At 36.7% G+C, this 27462-nt stretch overlaps 1 protein-coding gene across 1 annotated transcript; it reads left to right on the top strand.

The window, feature by feature from the left end:
- Positions 1 to 1861: 1861 nt before the first annotated feature.
- On the top strand, positions 1862 to 27462 carry LOC148277102 (zonadhesin-like). Its single transcript, XM_088233333.1, has 7 exons — positions 1862 to 2036; positions 3758 to 3949; positions 5031 to 5213; positions 7780 to 7956; positions 15049 to 15231; positions 25786 to 25965; positions 27242 to 27462. Exons 1-7 carry the CDS (start codon positions 1862 to 1864, stop codon positions 27460 to 27462), a joined length of 1311 nt encoding a protein of 436 aa, XP_088089459.1.

Raw genomic sequence — 27462 nt, 5'->3', positions numbered from 1 at the left:
TGGCCTATAAAGAGACCACAGTGCGTGCCCAGTCAGCCCAATGAATCAGCTTGAGCAAGTCAGGTACAGTTATTTATGATTGAACTACAGGAATGGAATCCAGGACCTCAAGTATGGAAGGCGAACGAGCCGACTACTACACAATCAGATGGCGGTGGTTGGCGCGTCAACTTACGTCCACTCGATTTTCTATTTCAGGTTTTTTACCTTAGAGCAGCCATCGAGCGGAAAACACTCGTTCAGAATTCTGGCTCTATTTCACGCAGAGAACTGTATAACGCCCAGACACAGAGAAAATGTATTAAAAAAACTATTTCAAGATTTAAATAAAAAAATAATATTTAATGATTTAGACGTACCTGTACATTGTAAGTTATTAAACCAATTTATGTTTTAGGACGCTCAATATTAAAAATCACACCATGGGGAAAATGTTACCACTCTTGCTGATTGCTTTATTGAGCAATTTCGTGAATGGTATGACTATTCTACCAACATATACAACTTTGCGCGGACCGATGACTTTCCCAACAGCTCCGCCGACAGAGACAAGGACAACTTCACGCGTACCTATAACTTTCCCGACAGCTCTGCCGACAGAGACAAGGACAGCTTCGCGCGTACCGGTAACTTTCCCGACAGCTCCGCCGACAGAGACAAGGACAACTTCACGCGTACCGATAACTTTCCCGACAGCTCCGCCGACAGAGACAAGGACAACTTCACGCGTACCGATAACTTTCCCGACAGCTCCGCCGACAGAGACAAGGACAGCTTCGCGCGTACCGGTAACTTTCCCGACAGCTCCGCCGACAGAGACAAGGACAACTTCGCGCGTACCGGTAACTTTCCCGACAGCTCCGCCGACAGAGACAAGGACAAATTCACGCGTACCGATAACTTTCCCGACAGCTCCGCCGACAGAGACAAGGACAACTTCGCGCGTACCGGTAACTTTCCCGACAGCTCCGCCGACAGAGACAAGGACAACTTCGCGCGTACCGGTAACTTTCCCGACAGCTCCGCCGACAGAGACAAGGACAACTTCACGCGTACCGATAACTTTCCCGACAGCTCCGCCGACAGAGACGAGGACAACTTCGCGCGAACCGATAACACCTACGCCCACAGTCCCACCGACAGTCACAAAGACGACTCCGCAAATAAAGCTGCCCACAACTCCACCTAGACTTCCAACAACTCCACCCACAATCCCGCCAACATCTTCGCCTAGATCTACGCAGACAGTTTCACGGACAATACAAACAGATCCGCCAACACCTACATCAACGACAGGTATAGTCTAACACAAATTTTATTTGTAAAACGTACTATTTTTCTTTTTTCAAATTCAAATTTCAAATTCAAATTATTTGTTCACAAAGTAACATAACAAATAACAAAGGATTTAAGACGTTAAATTGGAAGTTTATATCAAACCAAGAACCCTTGAGCAATGGTTCGACATTACTAAGGTATAATACTCTCTAATAGCAAGAGTATTTGCCTCTTAAACATAGTTTCACTAATGTGAAAGGTGTCGATCTCTTAAGTGATAATGTTCAGCTGCTTGACTGCTCTTCCAATCGGCATGACCAGAGGCAGGTTGGTTCTGGAAACCGGGAGGTAAAACAGTCTGTGCTGACGCTGTCGGAGATGGCCATCAGGAACATAAAAATTGATACTCTCTAAAATGGCCGAGTTTTCGATGAAACCCCTAACAGTCTGAAAAAATAGGTCAGTGAAGACCCATCCCTTCTAAGTTGCAAACTATTGGTCCCAAGCATACCCAAGAGGAACCCAGTGGGATAGAGCCACGGATAACTACCATACTCCCTCATGTAGAGATACCCTCTCCAACATGAGGGAGTATCTCGCTTCCTGCGGACTCCAAATCACCGATGCACTCTCAAGCCTCGAGCGAACCAACGAGTTGTACAAAATTCTGAGTGTACGGGGATTCTCAAAAACCCTTCTAGTTCGGAGAATAAAACCCAACATCAAGGTCACATGTTCTCTCGATGTGAGCATGACAAGTCCTGATAGCATTCTGGTTTCTGGCACATCATTATCATTCCCTTTCCACACCTAATGATGCATAGAGCACTGCATTAGTACACGAATCACAGCGTAACTTGATCATTTTTGTTACATCACGGTAAGATGATAAGTCTTACGCATCAGTTGCCAGTCCAGGGACTATGAAATATCCTAGTGTAAGAACACCTTTTAAAATTAATATATCGAGTCAGCCATGTCGGGAATCGAACCCGAGACCTCTTGCATAGAAGCAAACGCGCTGACCACTACGCCACGAGGCCGACGGCTGGCACAGTTATCCCATTACATTCCAGATACCGCAAAAGTGAATCTCCTCGGCGGTGCTCACTAATAATCTCACAATAATTGTTTGTTCCTGAACGAGAAAAGCTGCCGTAAGGAGCTCTTTGTAATCTGGTAGCATTGGCATCGTTGTGCCGAAATAAGATAATCCAGAAGTAAGATTAATTATTTCAAATTAATTATTTTATTCAATTTAGGACACAAAATTACGCTAAGAGCTTTATTTTTTTTTAAAGATTGAATTTTACTGTAACAGAGGGGAAAACATTTTTTATAAGGGAATATGGAAGTCTAGGCATTTACATTGACTGGTTTAAGTGGCCACTTTACATAATGTGTAACAATCCAAAATTCTGTCAATAATTAAACATTCACATATCCTCAACTCTTTAATCTGTTGATGGAATTATGTTTTCTTATAAAGAAAAAAAACATTTTCTGATGAAGGTGAAACTCAGCTGCCTGAATTATTTGACCATGAAAAGACTTTTCAATGTCTGTACTTCTTATATTTAACGTACGGTTATCAAAATAATGTTATGAAAATAACATGTTTTTAAAATAACCTGTTATTAAAACAACCTAATATTAAAATAACATGTTATTAAAATGACCTGTTTTAAAAATGACCTGTTAATAAAATAACATGTTATCAAAAAAACATGTTATTAAAATAACCTGTTTTCAAAAGAACCTGTTATTAAAATAACCTGTTCTTAAAACAACCTGTTATTTGAAAAACTTGTTATATTACCAACATGTTATTAAAATAACCTGTTCTTTAAATAATGTTATTAAAATAACCGGTTATTAAAATACCATGTTATTAAAATAACCTGTTATTCAAATGATGTTATTAAAATAACCGGTTATTAAAAAGCCATTTTATTAAAATACCATGTTATTAAAACAACCTGTTATTAAAATAAACTGTCAATAATATAATCAGTTATTAAAAAAAACCTGTTATTAAAAAAACATCGTAGTAAAATAACCTGTTATTGAAAAACATGATTTAAAATTATGTTATTAAAACCACCTATTATTAAATTTAGCTGTCATTATTAATTGGATATCAACATTTAAATTCAATATTAAAAAGTTATTAAAATACCATGTTATTAAAATAACATAGTATTAAAATAACTGGTTAAAAAAATACAGGTTATTTAAATAACTTTATTGTCTTTATTTTATTTTCAGACTATGTTAAAATAACTGTAAGCATAAAATTAACATGTTATTAAAATAACCTGTTATTAAAATAAAACTGGTTGTCTTAATAACCGTTTATTAAAATTATTAAATATAACCGACTTTATCAAAACCAGTATAAAAAAAATAACCTGTTATCAAAACAATTGGTTTAAAAAAAAAACCGGTTATCAAAATAACCTGTTATCTTACATTGCAGCGCGTTACACCCACGTGATATGTCCCGACAACGAGGTGTTCAGCGAGTGCGACAACAACTCGTGCCAGAAGTCGTGCGCGACGTTCGGCAGAACCGACATCGCGTGCCGCCCGACGTGCACGCCGGGCTGCGTGTGCGTGCGCGGCTACATAAGGAACGCCAACGGACGGTGCGTCAAGCCGAAGAACTGCGGTGAGTGACATAGAAGAATGAGAAGTCCAGTGGTAAAAAAAAGCCAAAATTAAGAAAAAATAAATTATATAATTTTGACATTACTCCGCCCGTGACGTCACGAGTTGTCGTCGGTGAGTTGCGCTGACATTTAAAAATAGCGCCCCCCGTAGCTTTCGAAGAAAACTACACGTTAAAAAACATGGCTTCCCGGAAACTGGAAATTTACGTCACAAGTCACAACACATTTGATTGGTTATTCTATCAGTCTGGCCCTTCAATGGAACGGGGTGTTTTGTTCGGTTTTTTTCTGTAAAAATGCTTTGAAAGCCGTTGCGATGTTTCGTTCTATTAAAAGAAATTGAGATTTGAACAATTAAAATATTCATAAAATTCAGATAAATCTGAAAGTGACTAGTTTTTTGTTGAACTTACTTTTTTCAGTTGAGCCCATCGCAGAATGAGTGAACCAACTGATATTTTAAAGGTGAAGTAAACTCATTGCTCATTGCTCATTGCTTAAATTACATTTCTGTAATCAGCATAATCCAAATACCTTTTTTCCTGTTTTATGTACAAAACATCCATGTTTAGTAAAATATCAAAACAATTTGATAAAAAAAGAATTAGGCAGAAAACTCGTAGAGTTTAAACTTTGAGGGTTGCTATATGGTGAATATATCATCCGGAAGGCACTTAACGGCTGGACAAGAGGCTTCACAATTGGAGGAAGGAAGTTATCCAACCTGAGATATGCTGAAGATATGCACATTTTTTGCATCGTCAGAAATTGAAATGAAAGAACTAATTGACCGAATAGATGCTGTTAGTTCAGACCTGGGACTCTCAATGAATATGAGCAAAACTAGGCTTGTGGTCATTGATCAAGCTAATAAAATAGCACAATTATCTTTATTGCATAACTTAGAAAGGGTCAACAATTTAATTTATCTAGGCGATGGTAAAGGTGAAATACGGCAACATGTCGGTATTGCCAATAGTACTATGCGTCGGCTGGTGAAGATTTCGAAGAATCACAGAATAACCAATAACACCAAAAAGAGACTAGCGCAATATGTTGAAATAAATTATCGAATTTTAGGATTTGAAATATGCTCGCAGCCGAACCAAGAACTGAGCGATTGCGTGTCTCCCTGCGAAGAATCATGCGCCACTCTTGGACAGGACATCGTTTGCAATTTCCTCCTCTGCAACGAAGGATGCGCTTGCAAAGCCGGATTTGTGAGGAACTCGAGGAGCCAATGTGTTCTGCCGAAAGAGTGTGGTAAGTTTTTCATTGTAAATCGTACGTGTTTTGGTATTCATCATCATCATCATCATCAGCCATCTCTTGTCCGATGTTGAACATAGGCCTCCTCCTTTAGTCTCCATATTTCCTTACCCTGAGCCAACCGCATCCATCCACTTCCTGCAACTCGTCTTATGTCATCAGACCACCTTGTCTGAGGCCTGCCGACACTTCTTCTACCCGTTCTGGGACGCCATTCCGGGACTTTTTGGTCCATCTAGAGTCTGTGATTCTGGCTATATGACCAGCCCAGTTCTATTTCTGGTTGGCAGCCCTATGGACCACTTCGGTGATCTTTGTTCTTGCTCTAATCCATGTATTGGTTTTTCAGTCTCTCAAAGAAATACCCAGCATTCTCCTTTCCATGGCTCTCTGTGTCACTGATAATTTGTGAAAATTTTTTTTCGTGAACACAAAAGTTTCACAGCCATATGTCAGTACAGGGAGAACACAAGCATCATCATGTTTTGGTATTAAATAATTAAAATTACAGGAAAACCTCGTACGAGCATTCAGCTGGGATCTCCTCTTGTGGCCGAATGACCAGAAATGTGTCGATGACTCTTTTGAAAAAATTGCCTAATGTCCTGCACCTTCATGAATTGAAACAATGTCTCAGATAGGAAAGTTAGGGGACATCAATGCATCAATATAAGAATTAATTTTTGTACAACTGTTAAATGTTTGTTAACTGTCTTCTGTATGCGGATGACGCCGCGCTTCTTGCTAGCAGCAAAGAAGACCTTCAATTCTTGGTAACAAAAGTCTAAGATGTATGCAAGAAAAGCGATTTGCTTATGAATGTTGATAAAACCAAAGCTATGGTTTTTGAAAGGGATGAAAATATAACTAAATGTGAGATCAGTGTAAACGGAGATATTCTGAATCAGGTAGAAGAATTTGTGTACCCGGGAAGTATGTTTACTAGGGACGGAAAGGCCGAGAAAGATATTGAAAGGAGGTTGAGTGCCGGGAACAGGGTGAACGGTGCACTGAAATCTACTTTGGCAAACAAATGTTTATCGCAGGAGGCTAAACTAGCAGTTCACAACGGAGTTCTAGTGCCAACTCTAATGTATGGGAGCGAAGTATGGAATTGGAAAAATGATGATGAAAGTAGGTTGAATGCTGTCGAAATGCGATCCCTCAGTCGCATGTGTGGTAAAACGATGTATGATAGGTGCACAAATGTCGAGATCCGTGAAGTGTGTAAGGCTGAGACATGCATTATTGACAGAATCAAGAAAGGGGTGCTGCGTTGGTTTGGACATGTAGAGCGAATGGACAGCGAAAGAACGGCTAAAAGGATCTACGATGCAAATGTTGATGGATGCAGAAAACGAGGAAGACCGAGAACGACATGGCACGATCAAGTCCATCAAATACTTGAAGACGGGCATGTCAAAAGTAGGAATAATCAGCGTGCGTGCATGAGAAGATGTATGACTGTAGAGGAAGCGAGGTCTGTATGCCAAGATTAGAGTGTTATGGCGTTCTATCCTCCCTGCCTACCCCTACGGTGAAACGGCGTGATGGTTTGTTTGGATTTTTGTACATTTCTTAGGGTGTTCATGATAGACGCCGCGCAACCTCCCCAGCCCACTATACAACAGGTAGCTACTGACTGAAAATTAGCAAAATACACAGTTCTAAGAATGCTAATGTTCAGAATACATGACACTGGAAACCAGCTATTGGACCTGTGCCTCCCATCGTAGATTTTTTATATTGACTGTTACTGCTAGGAAATTCTGCCATTGGGGCCTCGCTTTATCGGCCCTTCGGGTCTCATTTAAATTATTAGAATCTCGTGCGTGGTGAAATTTCACCCTTTTGAGACTCACAATTTGTTTTTTGCTGTTAGGAACCATCTAAATAAATGAACCGGGGTGTGGTCCCGTAGCTAGTGTCGCGGACCCAAGGATCAGAGATCCGAGCATCGTACCACGCTCTACCACAACTTGGTTCTCATTTTCTAATAAATAAATCATTTAGGTAAATCATAAGAACACAAATATTAATAATAATAAAAAAAAGAGTAAGCTGTCAATCAGATTAACGTTTCAAAATTAACTAATTCAATTAACGCCTCTTTGGTGAAGTGGTTAAGACGCCTGAATCACACATGGAAGATTCCGGGTTCTAATCCTGGTGAGAACACAAAAATTTAATGAGAATAAAGCTACTTTTTCTGCCTGTCCGTTATTATCATTATAATTCACCACAAACCAAGTCTTATTTATTTATATAGATTTAAATATTATTTTATAAGAAAAATAAAAACATTAAAATATCCTGCCATCTAGCGGCCGAATTGTAAAACGTTAAACCAAAATTTCATCCAATATATGAATCAAAATTACATACTTTCAACTCACTTACGAAACTTCAGGCTTCGGAAGTACATAAACTAAAAAAAATAATTTCACCAGCAAAATAAGCCCGTACAGGACAGATGCAACCAATCATTTCTAGAGTATTAATATATAGATAGATACCTACATTCCTTACAAATGTCAATATGTATGGTGTTTGGTTTTAGACTGTGGACCGAACGAGGAGTTCGATCCTTGCCACTATTCCTGCCCCCCCGAGACGTGCTCTTCTGTGGGCAAGATTTTCAAGTGCGTCTCTCCCAGTGGCTGCCGACCGGCCTGCAAATGCAAGACGAACTTCAAGAGAAATAGCGATGGCCAATGCGTCGACATCAGAGAATGCCGTAAGTGACAGCACTCCCTTCTATAGATAAATTGATTTTAGTTGAGGCCACGCATACATAGTAATTTGCTCTATCTATATACATTTCCGAAATGTACAAGTGTGTGTTTATTGAACGCGTAGGCCCAATCGACACGAATCGTCCTAATCCAAACGGCACGGTAAAACTAGGATGGATAGTATTATTTTGTATTTATTTAAAATTTATTCAGGGCTATTTTTAGGTGAAAATCCTACAAAATTGCGTTTGCCTGGCAAATAATAAATAAATGTAATTTAAAAAATATATATTAGATTACTAAAAATATCAACCCACCTTCAGGTGTTACGTGTATTATTGTGCCGTGTAGATTTTTACCGCTGTGTGAAATGGGTTGTATTTTTAGGTTTAATTTATGACATAATTACGAGTATTCCTAACGCAGGTATAGAACGATATTTAAATTTATTATAAAATACATTTTTTTCGTTCCAGTTACTGAAAGATACAATGGCATTATACAATAATAAAGCACCCGCTTAAATACCAATACATTTTTTTCGAATATTGCTATCCTAGTCTAACAACACAGTTACGTATTGTCTACTCCTCTAACATGTGCAGTAGATTTGCATCCTCTCGTATTCCAACGCGATGTCCTTCTGACACCCTTACAGCCACTCGCACTCACCCCATGCCCCACGAGACCCCTAAATTTGTCATCCCCCTTAATTTTGGCCTTTATAAGGCAGACTCCTAGCTCCAGAAATCAGATCAACCCGGGTTGTCTTCCTGCCGTTCTGCTTACCTATTATTTTGGGTACTTTTCTGGCTTAAGCCTGCTCAGGGCTCCCTTAGCCTAAACCAGCCTGCTTTCCATGTTTGGAACTCTTTGGTACTAAGGAAAGCATTGACTCTCACCTAGTACGATCATTGTTATACTGATCTTCTATTGCCTACCTGGTCGAATACCTTAATTGGTTCCCCAGGTTCTTTGGTACGACATATAACTTGATTAATACAGATCATAGATCACTCAACCGGGAGTACTGTAAGAAACGATTTGGTGATTCCAATAGCACGTACAGCGGTATTCCAAAAATCATTTCTATATAACGGACCTAAACTATGCAACCTGATGCCGTCATTTTGGAAATCTGATAAACCATCAGTACTGAAAAAGAAATTAAAAATTTGGTTGACAGACATTGGAAGTAAGGAATCGGAGAATTTATTGAGGATAGTAATCTAAATATTATGCTATCCCATTGAATCATTTATAAATTTATTGTATTTTTGCATGTGCATATATATTGTGTATGTATGTGTGTATATATATGTATATGTATGTATATGTGTGTATATTGTAACGTTGTAAAAAACAAGTCCAACGTACCCCGTTTTGAAAGCATTTTAGTACTGGATTATAATTCTAAGTTGCCTGATTTAGCGCTATCTGACGGCCGCGGTAGTAACTCATCCATACGATATCCGTGCATTAGAAATAACTTATTTTCTATTTGAAAACTCGGGACGAACAGTCCAACTGTCGCGCAAGGACTCAAAGAGAGGCGACCGCACATTTCAAAAATGTAGTCCTTCAAGAAAGGGAACGTTCAACGTAACGTAAGCCTATTTGTTTTAAATTTTTTACCGAAATTCTTGTAGAGAGAGATATCATATTCTAATGAAATTGTATTTATACAAGTTCCCTTTTCTCTACCTTTTTTTACCTTTTTCTATCTTTTTCTACCTTTTTCTACCTTTTTCTACCTTTTTCTATCTTTTTCCATTTTTCCACCTTATTTTATTTTATTTACTCCACCTTTTGTCTACTTTGTCCGATGATAAAGATTTTACGATGCAGTATATTTACTCCATGATTCGAATGGATCACTAATTATTACGAAGTTTATTCGTAAATACCTGGAAAAGTCGGTGTCAGATTTTAAAGTTTTCTTCAAGATCATGAGACACATATTTACGAATGCAAGGAAGCAGACGATCATTTACTGAATTAAAATGTCGACAAATAATCTTCTGGGAAATCATCAACTGAGCCAACCACGAGTAAAAATATATCAACCGAAGACGTCGCATATCAAGTTCCATCTATTCCAGTTCATATCATCTCGAGAAGAAAACAATCAAGAATCTATTTCACTTGTCATTATTATTGTTACGAATATTTATTTCTTAGATAAATTTATTGTCAACCACTTACTCATATTAGCTAGGCAGAATTCTGAATTTTAATATTAACTAATCTTGGTACATTTGTAGAGAATTGCTTCTTTTATTAAAATTTTGTATTTCACTAACGAGTTGTTTATTTCATTAAATCCAGATCATTAAGTCATATTTGTTCCATTTTACAGTAAGGTATTTTATATATAACGTTTTTGATTCCGTTCATAAAATTAAATTTATACAACATAATCTTATTCTTTTGGAGAATTCTCATGTTCTTGCCGATTGAGCAAAACTGGTGAATGGTAAGTTGTTTGTAGGTACTCTATTTGGTTATCTGCATTATTCTTCTTAATCTTAAAAATTTGCTTATTGATTTTTGATAACCTACCTCTATAATGTCGCCCACCTGGGACCAAATAATTTATTTCAACCTACACTGACCGTTACAATATATGTATGTATGTGTATATATATGTATGTAGTATGTATGCTATATAATTAATTGTATTTTTACTTTTAATGTAAACTGTACTTTTTTTTCTTTTCTTCTCTTTTGGGCTATAACTGTTTTTCTATTTCTTCAATATTATTTTTATTTATAGGAAACATATTCGAAAACCATATTTGCCGCAACAAATCGGTTTCTTAGAACAGGCATTTGCCCATATAGGAACCGATTGCAACATTAGGCATACTAATATTTCTGACATTTTTGTAACAATGTATGTATAAACTAATAAATAAATAGTAATTGATCCCTAGTACCTATTATGTTATGCACGAATGCAGGCTGTTAGGCCCTTTCGACAACAACAATAAACCATCACGCCGTTTCCCCGTAGGGGTAGGCAGAGAGGATAGAACGCCATAACACTCTATCTTGGCATACAGACCTCGCTTCCTCTACATTCATACATCTTCTTATGCACGCACGCCGATTATTCCTACTTTTGACACGTCCATCTTCAAGTATTTGATGGACTTGATCGTGCCATGTCTTTCTCGGTCTTCCTCGTTTTCTGCATCCATCAACATTTGCATCGTAGATCCTTTTAGCCGTTCTTTTGCTGTCCATTCGCTCTACATGTCCAAACCAACGCAGCACCCCTTTCTCAATTCTGTCAATAATGCATGTCTCAGCCTTACACACTTCACGGATCTCGACATTTGTGCACCAATCATACATCGTTTTACCACACATTCGCCTGAGGGATCGCATTTCGACAGCATTCAACCTACTTTCATCATTATTTTTCCAATTCCATACTTCGCTCCCGTACATTAGAGTTGGAACTAGAACTCCGTTGTGAACTGCTAGTTTAGCCTCCTGCGATAAACATTTTTTTGCCAAAGTAGATTTCAGTGCACCGTTCACCCTGTTCCCGGCACTCACCCTTCTTTCAATATCTTTATCGGCCTTTCCGTCCCTAGTAAACATACTTCCCAGGTACACAAATTCTTCTACCTGATTCAGAATATCTCCGTTTACGCTGATCTCACATTTAGTTATCTTTTCATCCCTTTCAAAAACCATCACTTTCGATTTATCAACTCGCTTTTCTTGCATACCTCGTAGACTTTTGTTACTAAGAATTGAAGGTCTTCTTTGCTGCTAGCAAGAAGCACGGCATCATCCGCATACAGAAGACAGTTAACAGTTATACCATTCATTTTTGCTCCCATTCTTAAATCTTTCAGTTCTTTCATACAGTTATCGATGTATATGTTGAACAACCATGGTGACATTACACATCCCTGTTTGACTCCTTTCGGAATATTAAACCATGATGTGAATGACCCATTCACCTTCACACATGCTGTGCTGTCCTTATACAGTGACGCAATAGCCCTTGTCAGGTTACCATTTACTCCATACTCCGATAAAACCTTCCACAATTTCTCTCTGTCAACTCTATCAAATGCCTTTTAAATACGGTGCAAGACTAGGTTACTTGATAGAGAGAGCTCGGCCGTCCCAAGGACCACGTCATCTTTTGCTTTGGTCATCCGGGGCCCATAAATCACTCCCGCGTCGAGAAACAATAACTCCATCGCTTTTCAATCTGTAAAGTCGGTACTCGTCAACCCGTGTGACCTACGACAGTAAATTTACTTCATGTTCTAGTGCCTGTACTGCGCTTTGTGTTTGAAATGAATTAATAAACATATTTAAAATATAACCAGACGTGTTATAATACTTGCCGTCTCGCAATCGTCACGCGTTTGTCGGAAAGATCGAGTACTTTTATTTACCATTTTAACGGCTTAAGAAATAAGTGACTGGACTGAACTGGACACATCACCACGGTACGGCGCCGCGCCGTGGTGATGTGTTTAGACCTTTAGAGCCTTTTAAAACGTAAAATCGAATCATCGATTAAAAATAATAAAGAGTATTAGAAGCAAATTTCCACCAAAAACGGAAAGTTAGTTACTGATGTCAAAATAAAAACCTACCTACTTAAATAATAGCGTAATTCAAAACCATCTCTAAATCTTGCAAAAACAGATTTTAATTATACTACTTGACGCTGCAAACTGAGCATTCTCCGTTGAGTTGGTGAAGCATAATTACAAATCTCACAATTCTTATTTCAACGTTCCATAGTTGCATTTTGGATCACATTAAACGTAAAACATATTTAAAAAAATATTCCATACTATTTTTGACTCTCAAAAAAGGTTTGAAGTTTTTGTTTATGTCTGAACATTTTGTTAATAATATATATTTATAAAATAATTTTTATTTTAGTTAAGATACAACTTAATCACATTACAAATTCGAACACGTTTTGAAACTACCGAAACGCAAAAATTTTACACTCCGCGGAACTGATTCCGTTGAGCGCCTGGCTAATTTTGACGAAAACAATGGCTCATTATAACAATGCTACCCATTTATTACAAAACAAAGTGCGACTCGCGCCCCTTTCACCTTATACAATTTAAATGGACTGATTTTCTTACTTAAATACGAAATGACGACCGGTTTAGAGCAAACAATTGATCTTTTGGAAAACTTCAAGCTCAAACAGGGTTGAGGGCCAAAGGTAGAATCAAATATTTTTAAAATATTTTTTTCATTCCGAGTAATCTAAAAGGCAACTTTTTAGACCCCTTTCATTTCACCCTAATGAAGAATGATACCAATGCTAACTTACACTACTACTACTACCATCACGCCATTTCTCCGTAGGGGTAGGCAGATAGACGTGTGTGGACCGCCACACACGTCTATCCTAGAATACATTCCGAGCTTCTTCCACATTCATACATCTTATCATACATGCCCTTCGGTTCTGCCTGTATTCGACATGCCCAGACTTAAGTTTTTGGTTTATCTGATCATGCCACGTCTTCCTCGGTCGACCTCGTCTCAGGTTACCGTTAATTTTCCCCATATAAACTCGTTTTACCATTCTATCGTCGTCCATTCGTTCTACGTGACCAAGCGATCTCAGAGACCCTTTCTTAATCTTATCAATTATACTTGACTCAGATTTACACTCTCGCCTGATTTCATCATTCGTAACCCTGTCATACGTTGATTTCCCAGACATAAGGTGTTGACCTCGCTCTTTCATGACATTGGTCGTAGGGAGTCAGAAAAGTTGATGCATGCCACGGATTGGAGAACCTTAATGGACGTCAAAGATAAAATATAAAAAATAAGGAATAATTAAAAAAATATATAAATTTATAGATGACAACCATGAAGTTTCGCATAAATAAATTGTCTATGTTTTTATGAATGTATGTATGTGTATGCGCATGGGTGTATGTACGTGTGTGTGTATGTACATGTGTATATATGTGTATGTCTGTATGTATATGTATCAAAATGTGTATACGAATAAGTTTACATTTTATTTGTCTGTGCTCTATGTTAATTTGTTAACTATTATAATATATTAAAATGTAATTGCCTAGCTCGGAACGGGGTATGTACCCTTGTTAGCTGGGCAAAGTGAACATGGAATTGTATTTTGATAAAGAGTGTGAATAAATAAATAAGAGATCGCATTTCAACCGCGTTCACTCGGCTTTCATCCTTCCTCTGCCAGTCTCATGTTTCACTTCCATACTTGTGTTAGGACTAAAACTTCGTTGTGCGCTGTCAGTTTAGTTTCGATCGGCATATCGGGTTGTGGTCCCGTGGCTAGTGTCTCGGACTCACAGACCAAAGGTCCGTGGTTCGAATCCCACTCTACCCCAACTTAATTCCCATTTTTTAATAGTGAGTTATTTACAACTCGTTGAAAATGGCCCTCAAAATTAAATATTCGGGTAAATGTATCCTCTCGCACATGTATCCTCTCCCTCGTAAATGTATCCTCACGCACATGTATCCTCTCCCTCATTCATTCACGCATACACACATTCACATACACATGAATACAAACGTCACACAAATAAAATTACTAAACTTCTTTTCTTATATATTATGTGTCATTATATTTACAGTGGATTTTTTTAATTGGCTTTAGTATTGTTAAGATTTTTCTAATTATTTTGTTTATGTAATAGCTGTAAAAATCCCAAATAAAATGAAATAAATAAATAAATAAATAAATCATAAGAACGCAAATATTTCTTTTAAAAAAATAATATATATTAGCAATTACTGTGCTTAGAGCTCCGTTCATTTTGTCACCCGCATTCACTCTCCTTTCAACATTTTTTTCTACTCTTCCATCTCTTGAAAACATGCTTCCCAGATACACAAATTCTTCTACTTGTTCAAGACATTCGTTGTTCAATGCTTACTTACAAATCGTATGTATTTCATGTACCCTAGTTAAACTTCCCAATAAAATAAAAATATGTGTGAAATTATCGACTCTGAATACGTACTCGTGGGTTGGCAAGTAGTTTTAAAATTTGACAGAACATAACACATACAATTATTAATAATTTCAGCTCCAGCATTCCAGTGTCGCAAGTTCGAGGTTTACGACCCATGTCCAGGTTACTGCACCGATGAACGCTGCAACAAGCTTCCACTCCTCGCGTGTTCTTCGATCAGGATTCTCGTCAACATCTGCACACCGCAGTGTAGTTGTATTCCTGGCTTCTGCAGAAACGACAACGGAGACTGTGTTGGTAAGTTCGCAAATTTGACCACATAACCGAGTATCGCACGCAACTACACTGGCTCAGTATCAGGCATATAAGAAACATTCACATTCTATCACTTTTTCACAATATTTTAAATAATCCCACTTCGCCTGTTTATCTGAGAGAGCTCATCCAACTTCTTTCACAACACGGACTATCTCTTCGTTCTTGTAACGAGAGAACCCTTTTAATACCCTGTGATCGCTCTAATTTTCTTGCCTCCTCTTTCACAGTAGTAGCCGCTCGATTGTGGAATAATCTACCCACTAATGTTAGAGACACCCCTTCTTTATTCACATTTAAGTCAAGATTGAAATGTCCCTATCTAAATATTTAAATTGTTCCTTTATCCTTCTTCTTTCCTTCCGTTTCAAATAAATAAATAAGTTGAATGGGCAATTATCATGGATTTTTGTTGGCCAATAAATTAATCTAAAAAATCACAAGCCGATCGGTACTATTCTCATTAAAATCTGTTAAGAACTAAGGGAGATATAAAGGATAAAATTCTAGTGATTTGAATGGTGCCGAAAACAAAAAATTCGTGACGTCCTCAAGTATGACGTCTTCGGATGTTTTGTGACGTCGTTGGATTGTTTGTCATCAATGTCTATGGATTTTATAGAGAATTGTAGATAGCTTCCTTTTTCTATGTGTCGTTTGTTTACATTTACGGCGTCCTGTCACTTATCAAACGCTACGAGTTGTGATTTATAATTTTCATGATAAGTTGATAATTCAATTTATCATTATCATAATAAATTAATATTTAGAAGAGGTTGAAAACCATAAAATAAGAAAAGAAATTCGAGATGAAAGATGTAATCCGTTTTCACTTTCATCTGTCAGTGCCTGGAACTGGAGTGTGGAGTGGGTAAGGGGGGTCTTAAGATAATATGCATAGACAACTCTCCTTATATTTCTATCTGTGGCCTGTGGAATAACCAACATTAAAATGAATGCATTACTCGTGAACTTATGTGACAAAATTTATTACCAACTTACGAAACGATCATTTTCGAAAATGGTGAATGAAAATATTAGTTATAAACACTAGGAGAATCTTTAAAACATATTTTATTTGTAGAGTAGATAAAATCGGATATTCCTCCCGAGTGTTAATACCTTATTGTATTTAAGTATTTTTAAGGCTGTTTTGTTCAGTTTCCAGACATAATTATCCATTCTTGTATCCAAAATTATTTTAAGCAAAGACGCTGAATCACAGCATCCTCGAATCTCGTCGTCAAATTTTTCTCGGGAAATATTTCTATAAGCTGATTTCTGGAAGTATTTATGATCCAAATATACTGAAAGAGATCAGTTTGTATGTTCGCAATAATTATACTAGAGCGAGAATCTCATGCACTGTTTTACACACCCAGAAGCACGCACACTAATGCAAGTCAGAATTCACCCATTATTAATTCTACTTCTGAACACGACTTTTGCGGATAATACGAATCTATTTTTCTGTACATTTCGGCAGTTTAGCAGCTATCTGCTATTTATTCATTCTTCTAACTTACATTTACAGTCTGCATCACGTAATGGGTTCAACAGCCCGTAAAGTAAAGCAGACTACAATTTGTCTAATAAATAAATATAAGGAAAACAGATCTGTGAAGACAAAGTTCGTTGGCCAATCTGTAGTAGAAACCGCGGCGGAGACAAGTTAGTTGGCCAATATATGGTATAAACCGCGGCGGAGACAAATTAAATGGCCAATCTGTAGTAGAAACCGCGGCGGAGACAAGTTAGTTGGCCAATATATGGTATAAACCGCGGCGGAGACAAATTAAATGGCCAATCTGTAGTAGAAACCGCGGCGGAGATAAGTAAGTTGGCCAATCTGTGGTAGAAACCGCAGCAGAGACAAGTAATCTGGCCAATCTATGGTAGAAACCGCAGCGGAGATAAGTTAGTTGGCCAATCTGTGGTAGAAACCGCAGCAGAGACAAGTTAGTTGGCCTATCTGTCAGAAACCATTAGTTATAAAACTTAGTTGTAAAGCGCTTTTAAAATAATTTTCCCATCTTCATCCAGTGGTTCATAGGGCACTGCATCGGTACTACAATTGCAAAGTATCTGTATTTTAATTATTTGGAAGGTAAGGTGATCAGTTTTACGCCGCGGTTACCAGTCCAAGTATAGTGAAATATTGCAGTGAAATCCCACATTATTTTTTTAATATATATTTTTTTTATTTATTGGGGATATCAACAGTAATACATGTGAAAAATATAACATCAAATATACAGAGAATGAAAACCAATGACAGATATTCACAGAAATACATGAAATACTCGTACAATACTGTACTGTAGTGGGTGAGTGGGTGTTATAATTGAATGAGGGTGGACATGTGTGTAAATATTATTGCACAAGTGTCAAAAATATATTAAATATGAAGAATTAGATATATCTAATTTTATTATAGAAACTACTAAGTATAAGACCAAAATGCGTGTTTTAAAACGCGCATTTTAAATGTTAATTTGTTACAATCAAACGGATCAATAAGGGGAAAGTTCAAATTATATTCACGAGCTAAACGTATAAGTGGAGAGTTCTGGGCATAGTTCGTACGAACTGCTGGCATATGAAATAGAGAGCTCGACGTGTGACGGGTGCGTTAGCCAGGAACATTTAATGATAACTCCGACATAAGAGCCGGACTATCAAGGCGTCAACTGAGAATGTCATGAAGGACCCCCAAGTCTAATAGCAGACGGCGATCTTCCAAAGTAAGCAAGTGGTGCTTTTTGCAGGAAGACATATAATTGAGATCGGTATTCTTGCATCTCCAGTTAAACGTCAAAGAAAAGTCCATTGAATTTTCTCGAACCTTTCTTTATGTGTGACATATTGTGGAGACCAAACAGAAGAGGCATACTCGAGCAAACTGCGAACATATGCAAAGCAGACCATTTTAGTACACGCGATATCTTTAAATACCTGGCGTGTACGAAGTACAAAACTGAGATTTCTATTTGCACGGGTCAGTATGTCATCGAAGTGTGCGAATAGAACACGTGTTGTCTTTGCGTTGCCGGGAATCGAGCCCAAGACCTGATGCGCTCGACGCAGACTTGATTGCAATATTCAATTGTTTGTGAACTGACCTCTGAAGCGTTCGACTGGTCACCTTACCTTCATTGTTAGATGTTAAGATGTGCTACTGGATGCGAAAAGGGGAATGTTGATACTATTCATTATTATTGATGTTCTTTCCAAATATTCTAGCAAAGTGTGGCGAAAACGAAGTCTTCGCTTGCGGGTCAGCGTGCGATACAACTTGCGGAGCAATCGGAGTCGCATGCCCAATAATCAATAAGAAATGCGTAGAACGATGCTATTGCAAAACTGGATTCGCGAGGAACGCTTTGGACGTTTGCATTCCTATCGCCAACTGTCCATGTTAGTTCTGTTATATATTATTTTTAAATACATGTAAGGGTAAGATCATAGAATTAAGAATAGTCCAGAAACCGCATCAAACAAAAGGATGCTAAATTACTCTTAAACGAGTAGTTTTACGTTTTGACCCATTAGTTTATTTGTAGACATCGCGTCACTCAGTACGCAACTCCAGATTTGAATTTAACTATGCCGTGTTGTGTCGTTTCAAAGTGTAGAAATGCTGCTGGGACCAACAAGAAACAGGATGGGATCACATGTCATGTGTAATTTGCGAATTTATGTGTAAGCACCAAATGCATTACTCAAAATTTTTAATTTTTTTCCACCTGTCAGATTGCCAAAGATAAAAAAATTAATATTTTGTTGGTGTTGCCAGGGTAGTAAATTTTTTCATAGTCCATAGTCGATGACATGCACACGTGTTAAATTAGTTCACCTGAAGTAGACTAATGACCGACGATGCAATGCCATCGTTTTCTATCGAATCCAATACAACTTATATTGCAACTCTAGCAATATTGCACATAAAGATGGGGTCGTCGCCCTGCAGTACATTCGCGTCGTCCCTACCATGAAGAAATAAACTACAAAGGAATGTGGTCTATAAAGAGACCACAGGACGCAGCCAACGTCAGTCAGCCCAACAAGTTCAGTTTACTTCAATCCAGCTCAACGACGTCACTCAATTCCTGCATGCAGTTCAAGTACAGTCTCTTCAACCCATCATCGCCGCTACGCTCGCGCTACACAGCCAAGTGCTGTATGTTATTCGCCATGTAATAAATACGCATTAAACAGCAACCTCGTGTCTTCTCTATCAATCTCTAACTGGGGTAGGAACTCCAACCAACCCTCAACAACCATAATACTACATATGTATACAACATATTACAACAGAGATGAAGAACATTTAAGAGAAGGTAACATAGAAGTCTAGGCATCTACAGGGCTTACGACCTGTCAGTGGCTGGTTTAAGTGGTCCTTGTCTACAAAAATTTGGACAAACTCAAAATATTGTTGATAAATCCACCTGGTCCATGGCGAGGGATAGAAATTGAGAAATTTGTTTTTAACCACTTATTTTATATTTTTTCTACCGACCGGTTCCAAAGCTATATAAGCTTTTTTATCAAGGTATACTTAACTAATGAACTCTATCTTATTTTATTTTATCGATGCTGCGTATGGAGCTAATAAATCAGGTCTCTTTGTCTTGTAAGGGTAGGAGGCGTGAAATAATAAATAATCAAATTAACAATATTTTCATTAGTCTACTTCTGTCTAGTTTTAAAGATCGTACCCATCTCACATTACGCTTCCCACTCTTACAAGACAAAAAGACTTGATCCGTAGAAACCGGTCAGAAGAGGAAATAAAAAAATAGTTGTCTATACAAGGTTGTTTTTAATTACATATTTTAATTTAATGAATAACCATAAAGTTTGTGATTCAAATATAAAATTTATGCGATTATTACTTGTTTAAATAAAGAAATCAAATACGTTTTTCAAATACAATCTAATAATAAAATTACTTCCATACATAGAATAAAAAATAGTCCAGAAGGAGCGTCGAATCATATTTGAATATCATATTACATAATGTTTGATGTTTTAAAGATAATGTCGGTCAAATGTCCACCACAGAGTTGTTTAATCCAAGGTACAGTTTTAGTTAGTTCTCTCATTCAATGAGCAAAGTAGGGTAAAAAAAATACTACCCTGGCGACACTAACGAAATTTCCATTTTGTTTCTTCGACAATCTGACAGATGGAATAATAATTCAATTTTTAAGTAATGCATTTGCTACTTACACATGAAATGTGATCCCATTCTGTTTCTTTAAGATCCTAGCTGTATTTCTACACTTTAAAGGACACAACACGGCATTGTTGAATTCAAATCAGGAGTTGCGTACCGAGCGACGTCTACAAAGAAACTAATGGGTCAAAAACTAATAAACTAATGGGTGGGCGGCCTCCGTGGTGTAGTGGTCAAGACGCTTGACTCACAGACGGAAGGTTCCGGGTTCGATTCCCGATGAGAACACAAACATAAAATGTGATTTTTCTCAAGCCTGGGTGTTCTGTGATGTAATTTACCGCTGTAATTGGGCCTCCTAGCCTGTTGTGGTGCAAAAAAAAAAAAAAAACAAAACAAATTATTTAAAAAAACGTAAACCTATTCATTTATGAGTAGTTTAGTCGCCTTCTGTTTGATGTGCGTATGCGGTTTCTGGACTATTCTTAATTCTATGCGTTCATAATAAATAATAAGGATATTGTTATAGAAGTTTTTGCAATTCTCACAAAACTCTTTTTTTACGTGAGTTTTGATTTTACATCCCTCAATTGTATTTGATTTGTAAACTGTATAAATATTTAATGTAATTTGTTCGTTTAAATCACTATATAAAGACCAATGTTTGCAAGCATATTTAATTTTGTGTTAATTTGTTTTTTTTCAAGGGCCCCGACCACAACTCGAAGCTGAAATGGTCTCTGCAATAAATCAACGTATGTATCATTCTATCATGCCGGTCCTAAATAAATATATATTTACAATTTTGTTAGTTTTACCAGAAAAATATTTAGCTTACCGAGATCCGAAGATATTTTCCGCTCACAGTCGAACACTTAAACTTATTTAAGCCACTGAAAAATGGAACGATAACTTATTTAAATAATACTACTATTGCATAACGTCGAGAAATAATGGTTCAATTTTTGAGCATTCAAGTACATATTAAACAGTAATTTTGACAGTTACGTGTAACTATAGTCACTCAAAACGCCACAATCATGTCTTGATCAAAAAAGCTAATCTTATAACATGTTTTATTTCAAATAAATTAGATAACTCAAAGGTTTTTTACGAATTTTTAAGTATAATATTGTACTATTGTGACAGCGAATTGCACGGCGCAACGAATTCACATTTTGAATAAGAAAAAATGGTGGACATACCATAGACAAATGTGTCCATAAACAAATTAATATCCATGTGGAATACTAAATTACGTACTTACTAAAGTAGCATAAACGGGGTTAGATGAAGAAATTTTATAGGCCTCATGGTATAAAAAATCGATTTAGCTTTAGATAAGATAGGTTGCAATCAAGGTGCAGGCCTCCATTGGTTTCCGAATGTTAAGCGTTATTCCAAGTTTGCGTCCCGTTATCTATTCAATAATTGTTTTGGAATAATTTATATGAAAATATTATGTCAGTATAGAGAAAAAAATGAATAAATGCTTTTTTTTCGATTTTAGGCATAATAGATTTCAATTATGGGCACACGTTTTAACCACTGCACCCAAGGCTGATAAAATTAAGTATAAGATTTATTTACTCGCGAACCCACCGAAATATTAATTTTTAAACAATGTTTTGAGTATGTCCAAACGTTTGCAGACTGGCTGGATTTCCTCTCTAGCGAGTTATTTAAATCTAATTTTTTTGCAACAAAGAGCGAAAGTGTTTTCGAGAAGGGAAGGTCTGCAAGCATTTGGACATACTCAAAACATTGTTGGATATATTTTTCTATTGAAAGTTGTTCTAAAATTTGGTAAATTTCTCTCTGTATCTTAGGTTTTTTATGCTTTTCTCACATTTGAAAAAAAATGTCTTTGGGATGGGTTAGATTGATTGATTTGATTTTTATTGTTGAATTGTGTTTAATAAAACAAAAAAAAGACAAAATGTCATTTCTCAGGTACATATTTTTTCTCGTAAATTACAAAACTTTTTTTTGTGAAAATATGATAAAAAATATATAGAATCCATTGATGCAAAAAAAATACTAGCTTGTATCAATCTAGTACTGAAAAAAAATATTTGCACTTCATGCTACGAGCAGACACATTGAGGTTTTTCACCAATTGATCAGCGCTTTGTCGCGGATTACGTTGAATTCTGGCCTTCATCTTTAAAAGCATTTCTGTCGATGTGACTGTTTTTGTATGTCCACCTCCATGGCGTTTTTCAAAGCTACCGGTATCATTGTAACGTGAAATGGTCCGATATACAATCATTTTGTTCACATGGAAATGCCGTAGCTCATCAATCATGAATCGGGTTGTAGTCCCGTGGCTAGTGTTGCGGACTCACGGATCAGAGGTCCGAGGTTCGAACCCGAACTTGATTCCCATTTTCTAATAGTGAGTTATTTACAACTCGTTGAAAATGGCCCCAAAAATTGAAATATTCGGGTAAATAATAATTTTAATTTATTTCAACAGAGAAGGAAAACATTTTTGAGAAGGGAATATGGAAGTCTAGGCATTTACAGGGCTTATGACCTGTCATTGGCTGGTTTAAGTGGCCACTTTACACACTGTGTAACATTCACCATTCTGCCCATGTTTGAACATCCACATTTCCTCAACTCTTCCATCTGTTGACTTTTGTGAAGTAAAAGAGCTGAAACCTTTATCACGCGGGTGAGATTCATCCGGCTGAACCAAATCACCTACTAGGCAACGCCTGAAAACAATTTTCCAATATTTATACTTCTTTTTTTACCAGGTAGTAATTCAACAATGTTTGATTATGTCCAAATGCTTGCAGGCTGCCTGGATTTCCTCCCTGGGGAGTTGATATTTAAATTTATTTCAACAGTAAATGCCTAGACTTCCATTTTCCCTTCTCAAAAATGTTTTCCCTCTCTGTTGAAATAAATTTAAACATAAACAACTCCCTAGGGGGGAAATCCAGCCAATCTGCAGGCATTTGGACATAAAAAACATTGTTAAAATAAATAATGGCTGGTTGCTATTTTCCTGCCAAATACAGAGCAATAACACTGTTGAGTTTAAATTCCACTTCGATAACTTTTTTTAACTGTGACGTAAAACGATATGCTTCGGTAGAATTATTAACAATATGATTGATGTAGACATTTTTTTACCGTGCGTTGCATTTGTACAGAAAATTTCTTCATGGAGTTGATTATTTGGGGTAGTTGCTGAATGTACATCTTGAGTGGTTTGTGCTATGTATATGTGCCGCATGTAATGTATATGCTTGTGTATGTTTTATATGTGCGTTCATGTGTGTGTGCGTGGATGGCTCGGGTGTGCATTCGGTATTTTTATTTATTACCAATGATAACCTCCACGGAAAACGCAAATGTTAACAATTATTCTTTTCTCACTTTAATTTATTATTTATTTATTTTTTTGTCACATTTAGTGTTTAAATTTTTAATGCTGTTTATGTATGACTGTGTGTTTTTTGAATAAAATAAAATAAATAAATAAATAAAATAACAGACTGACACGTGTCGAAACATGAGCGCACTGTCATTAACCGTTTGGTTGCTACAGCAGCGTGAAGTTGGTGACACGTGTCAGTTGATTTTACTTTCCAAACCCGGCGTAAAAATGTTTATTTGAAGATTACAAAAAATGCAAATTCGTCATTTAAAAAAAAACTCTTGTATTGTATGTAAACTAGTGTGACACCACAGCCACGCAAGAAATAAAAAACTTTTTTCTTGCTGACTAGCTTGCAATGGCGACTCAAATGCCGATCCTCAGAATGGCTGTAGCTGCAAAAAAGGCTTCTTAAAGGATTTAGGAGGAAAATGTATAGCTCCAGTACCCAAAACTGGTAAGTTGATTGATTATTTTTTTTAATTAGGAACAAAACAAGTCTTAAATTCGTTAATGGGCTTCTTAAGATATTACCAGGTTCGAACCGTCACACAGTGGTCCGGATTTGGAAAACAGTGGACTTATGAACCAAAGTCATTATTTAGATTTTTTTTAAATTTTTTGATGTAGAAAATCTAATTTGTAACAATATTTGTGATGTTCAATTTTTCGTTATTTTGAGTCTAACATGGTTTAAAAAAAAACAAACGAAAAAAATGTATGGAGTAAAATTGTTTTTTTTTTTTTCTAGGTGCGTTTTAAAGTTTTAGCAACAAAACTTGTATATTAACGTATGTAATCAGTACTTTATGTTCTTTCTTTTTTTCTCCTATACACTTGCAACCTTGGCGTTAAATCGCAGTTGAACCTTCAAAAAAAAAATATTACACAACACACCAAATGTTTCTGCCAGAAGATTTGGTTTGGTGGGCACAATTATTTTTTTATTACAAATTTGAAAACCAAAATTGCCTATCACCTGCAGTTTTCGAAATATTTACCAAAAACTGCATTTGAAAGTATGAAAACCCATGCATACAAATATAATGTTATTATAATGGAGTGCTATATAATAATTTATTTTATGAATGAGTCGTTACTGCAGTTTTTAAGAATTATACGAAACAAATAATTCACCGTTAAGACTTATTTGATGAATCATTAAAAGCAATTTCCTGTAGTTTCTGAGAATTATATGGAATTATATAGCTACTGTCTACAAAAGATTCTCTTTGTACATCTATCTCCCTTTATTAACCATGAAGTTGAAACAGTGTTTTATTTTTTTTATTATTTTATTTATTTACAATTTTAAAAAACCCGTTAGGGTTACATTAGAAATTTAATATTGTCTAGTCATTTTATGTCTCGTCTAGTTTAGTTAGTTCAGTCATCATGTGCTTTTTCAGATTGATTTTAAATTTGTCTCCAGTAAAAGTTTTCAAGTAGTAAGGTAGGTCGTTGTAGTGTTTAAGTCCATTATGTAGTATTTTTGACTGTCCTGTGTTTGTCTTTGCCTTTTCAATATGATAGTGTTGTTGTTGTCTGGTGTTATATTTGTGTATGTCAGCATTTTTGACTAATATTATGTCGTCGTCTTGTATGTTTCCCAGTGTTATTTTGTACACAATTTTTAAGGTCTCAATTTTAGTCAAGTAGTTTATGTCAAACTGGTGTGTTTTTTTAGATTTGTATTGCTTACTTCTTGGTATGAGCACTTGACAAACTTACTACTATGCTCTATTTTTTGTTAATTTATTGATATCATTTTAACTATGCTAAAATTCCACTCGTTCATGCGCTCTGTAGCTGCAAGACGTACTGGGATATTTATTAATTGTACAGCGCCCTTGAAGTGATTTTCACAAAAATGAATTATCCAACTATATATATATATATATATATGTACAGAGGAATTGTATATATATAAAGATATGTATATAAAAAATGTTTATTTCAGTTTGTGGACCTAACGAGATTGGCCCAGTATGCCCGCGATGCGCCGACATAACCTGCCCCATGGTGTTCGCCGGGAGAGAGAGCGACTGCCTGCCCCCCCCTCGCTGTCCACCCTTCGTGTGCCCCTGTGCGAGAGGGTATATTAGGAACGACAAGAACCAGTGTGTCTTGCCAGAAAAGTGTAAGTTTATTTGATTGTTGGCAAAACTACCCAGATAACAATGTAAACTTGCCTCAAGCTTGTGTCAAGTTTGAAGAGTTCAAGCTTGGCCCAAGTTTGAGATTGCAACTCTGTAAGCTTGAGGCAAGTTTAAAGCAAACTTCCTAGTTACCATCCAACAAACTTGCATGATGTTTGTTTTTACAAACATCCCACAAGGTTATCACACCAACATTCATGCAATTTGGATTTATTTCTACAAAGCAAAAAAATAAACAAACAAAAAACAAACAAAAAAAACAACAAAAAAACAAAACAAAAAAACAAAAAACAACGAAAAAAATACAAAAAAATACAAAAAAAACCCAAAAAACGAAGCTTCTAAAAATATTAAAATTAAAAATAATATTTTGTTATTATTACTCAGTATATTTATTGTGAATAAATAACAAAAATTACAGGCTATTTTGGCCAAGAAAGTCAGATGTCAAATAATTCATGTCAATCGACTGGAGATAAGAGTCCGGGGCATTTTTCGTCTCTCAGCTCTGAAACAAATAAATAAAACTGTTTTATGACTTACTAGCTTTTCGACTAGCGGGATTTCTCATGGTAAAAAGTATCTGATATTCAAATCAAAATTTGTTGCAACAGAGGGAAAACATTTTGAGAGGGGAATTTGGAAGTCTAGGTATTTACTGGGCTTATGTACTGTCATTGGCTGGTTTAAGTGGCCACTTTGCAAACCGTGTAACATTCAGCGTTCTGCCTATGTTTAAACATCTTCATTTCCTCAACTGAAGTATAAGAGCTGACGGTTCAGCCGGATGAATCTCACCCACATAATAAAGGTTTCAGCTCTTATACTTCACAAAAAATAGCTGATAAAAGAGTTGAAGAAATGTGGATGTTTGAACATAGGCAGTATGGTGAACGCTACACAGTGTGTAAAGTTACCTCTTAAACCAGTCGATGACAGGTCATAAGCTCTATAAATGCCTAGACTTCAATATTCATTTCTCTATCGAAAATATTTTCCCTCTCTGTTGCATCAAATTTATACAAGTTCTTCTTCCTTCAAACTCTTTTTGAACTGGTTAACCAAATTGAAATGGACAACTAGATTTGGGAATGTATTCCAGTCTGAAACTACGCGGCTGGAAAGGAAGTTTATCTTGGGATTGAGGTAGAATTGATGGAATTTAGATCTGAAAACCCTCCCAGGCAATCCAGCCTGTCTGCAAACATTCGGACATGCTCAAACATTGTCGGATTCATTGCTTATTGCGCTTCGCAGGTTGCAAGGACCCGAACGCGGAATTGGTTGCGTGTCCCAACCCCTGCCCGGGAGGAACCTGTATGTTGCCCGTCTTCGCGAAGTGTAGGATCCAATGTGCTCCGAAAGGCTGCCAGTGCAAAAAGGGATACGTCAAGAGAAGCGTCGCCAACCCAACCTGCGTGCCCATCAGCAGCTGTCGCATTGGTCCTTTTGGCAAAGTTCCACTAATCTTCGGATAA

This window comes from Micrasema longulum, unplaced genomic scaffold, assembly GCF_059751315.1.
Source record: "Micrasema longulum isolate JH-2025_06_02 unplaced genomic scaffold, ASM5975131v1 h1tg001083l, whole genome shotgun sequence".
Lineage (NCBI taxonomy): Eukaryota > Metazoa > Arthropoda > Insecta > Trichoptera > Brachycentridae > Micrasema > Micrasema longulum.
The sequence above is the reverse complement of the archived record's forward strand: the minus strand, read 5'-3'. Positions and strand labels throughout refer to the sequence as shown.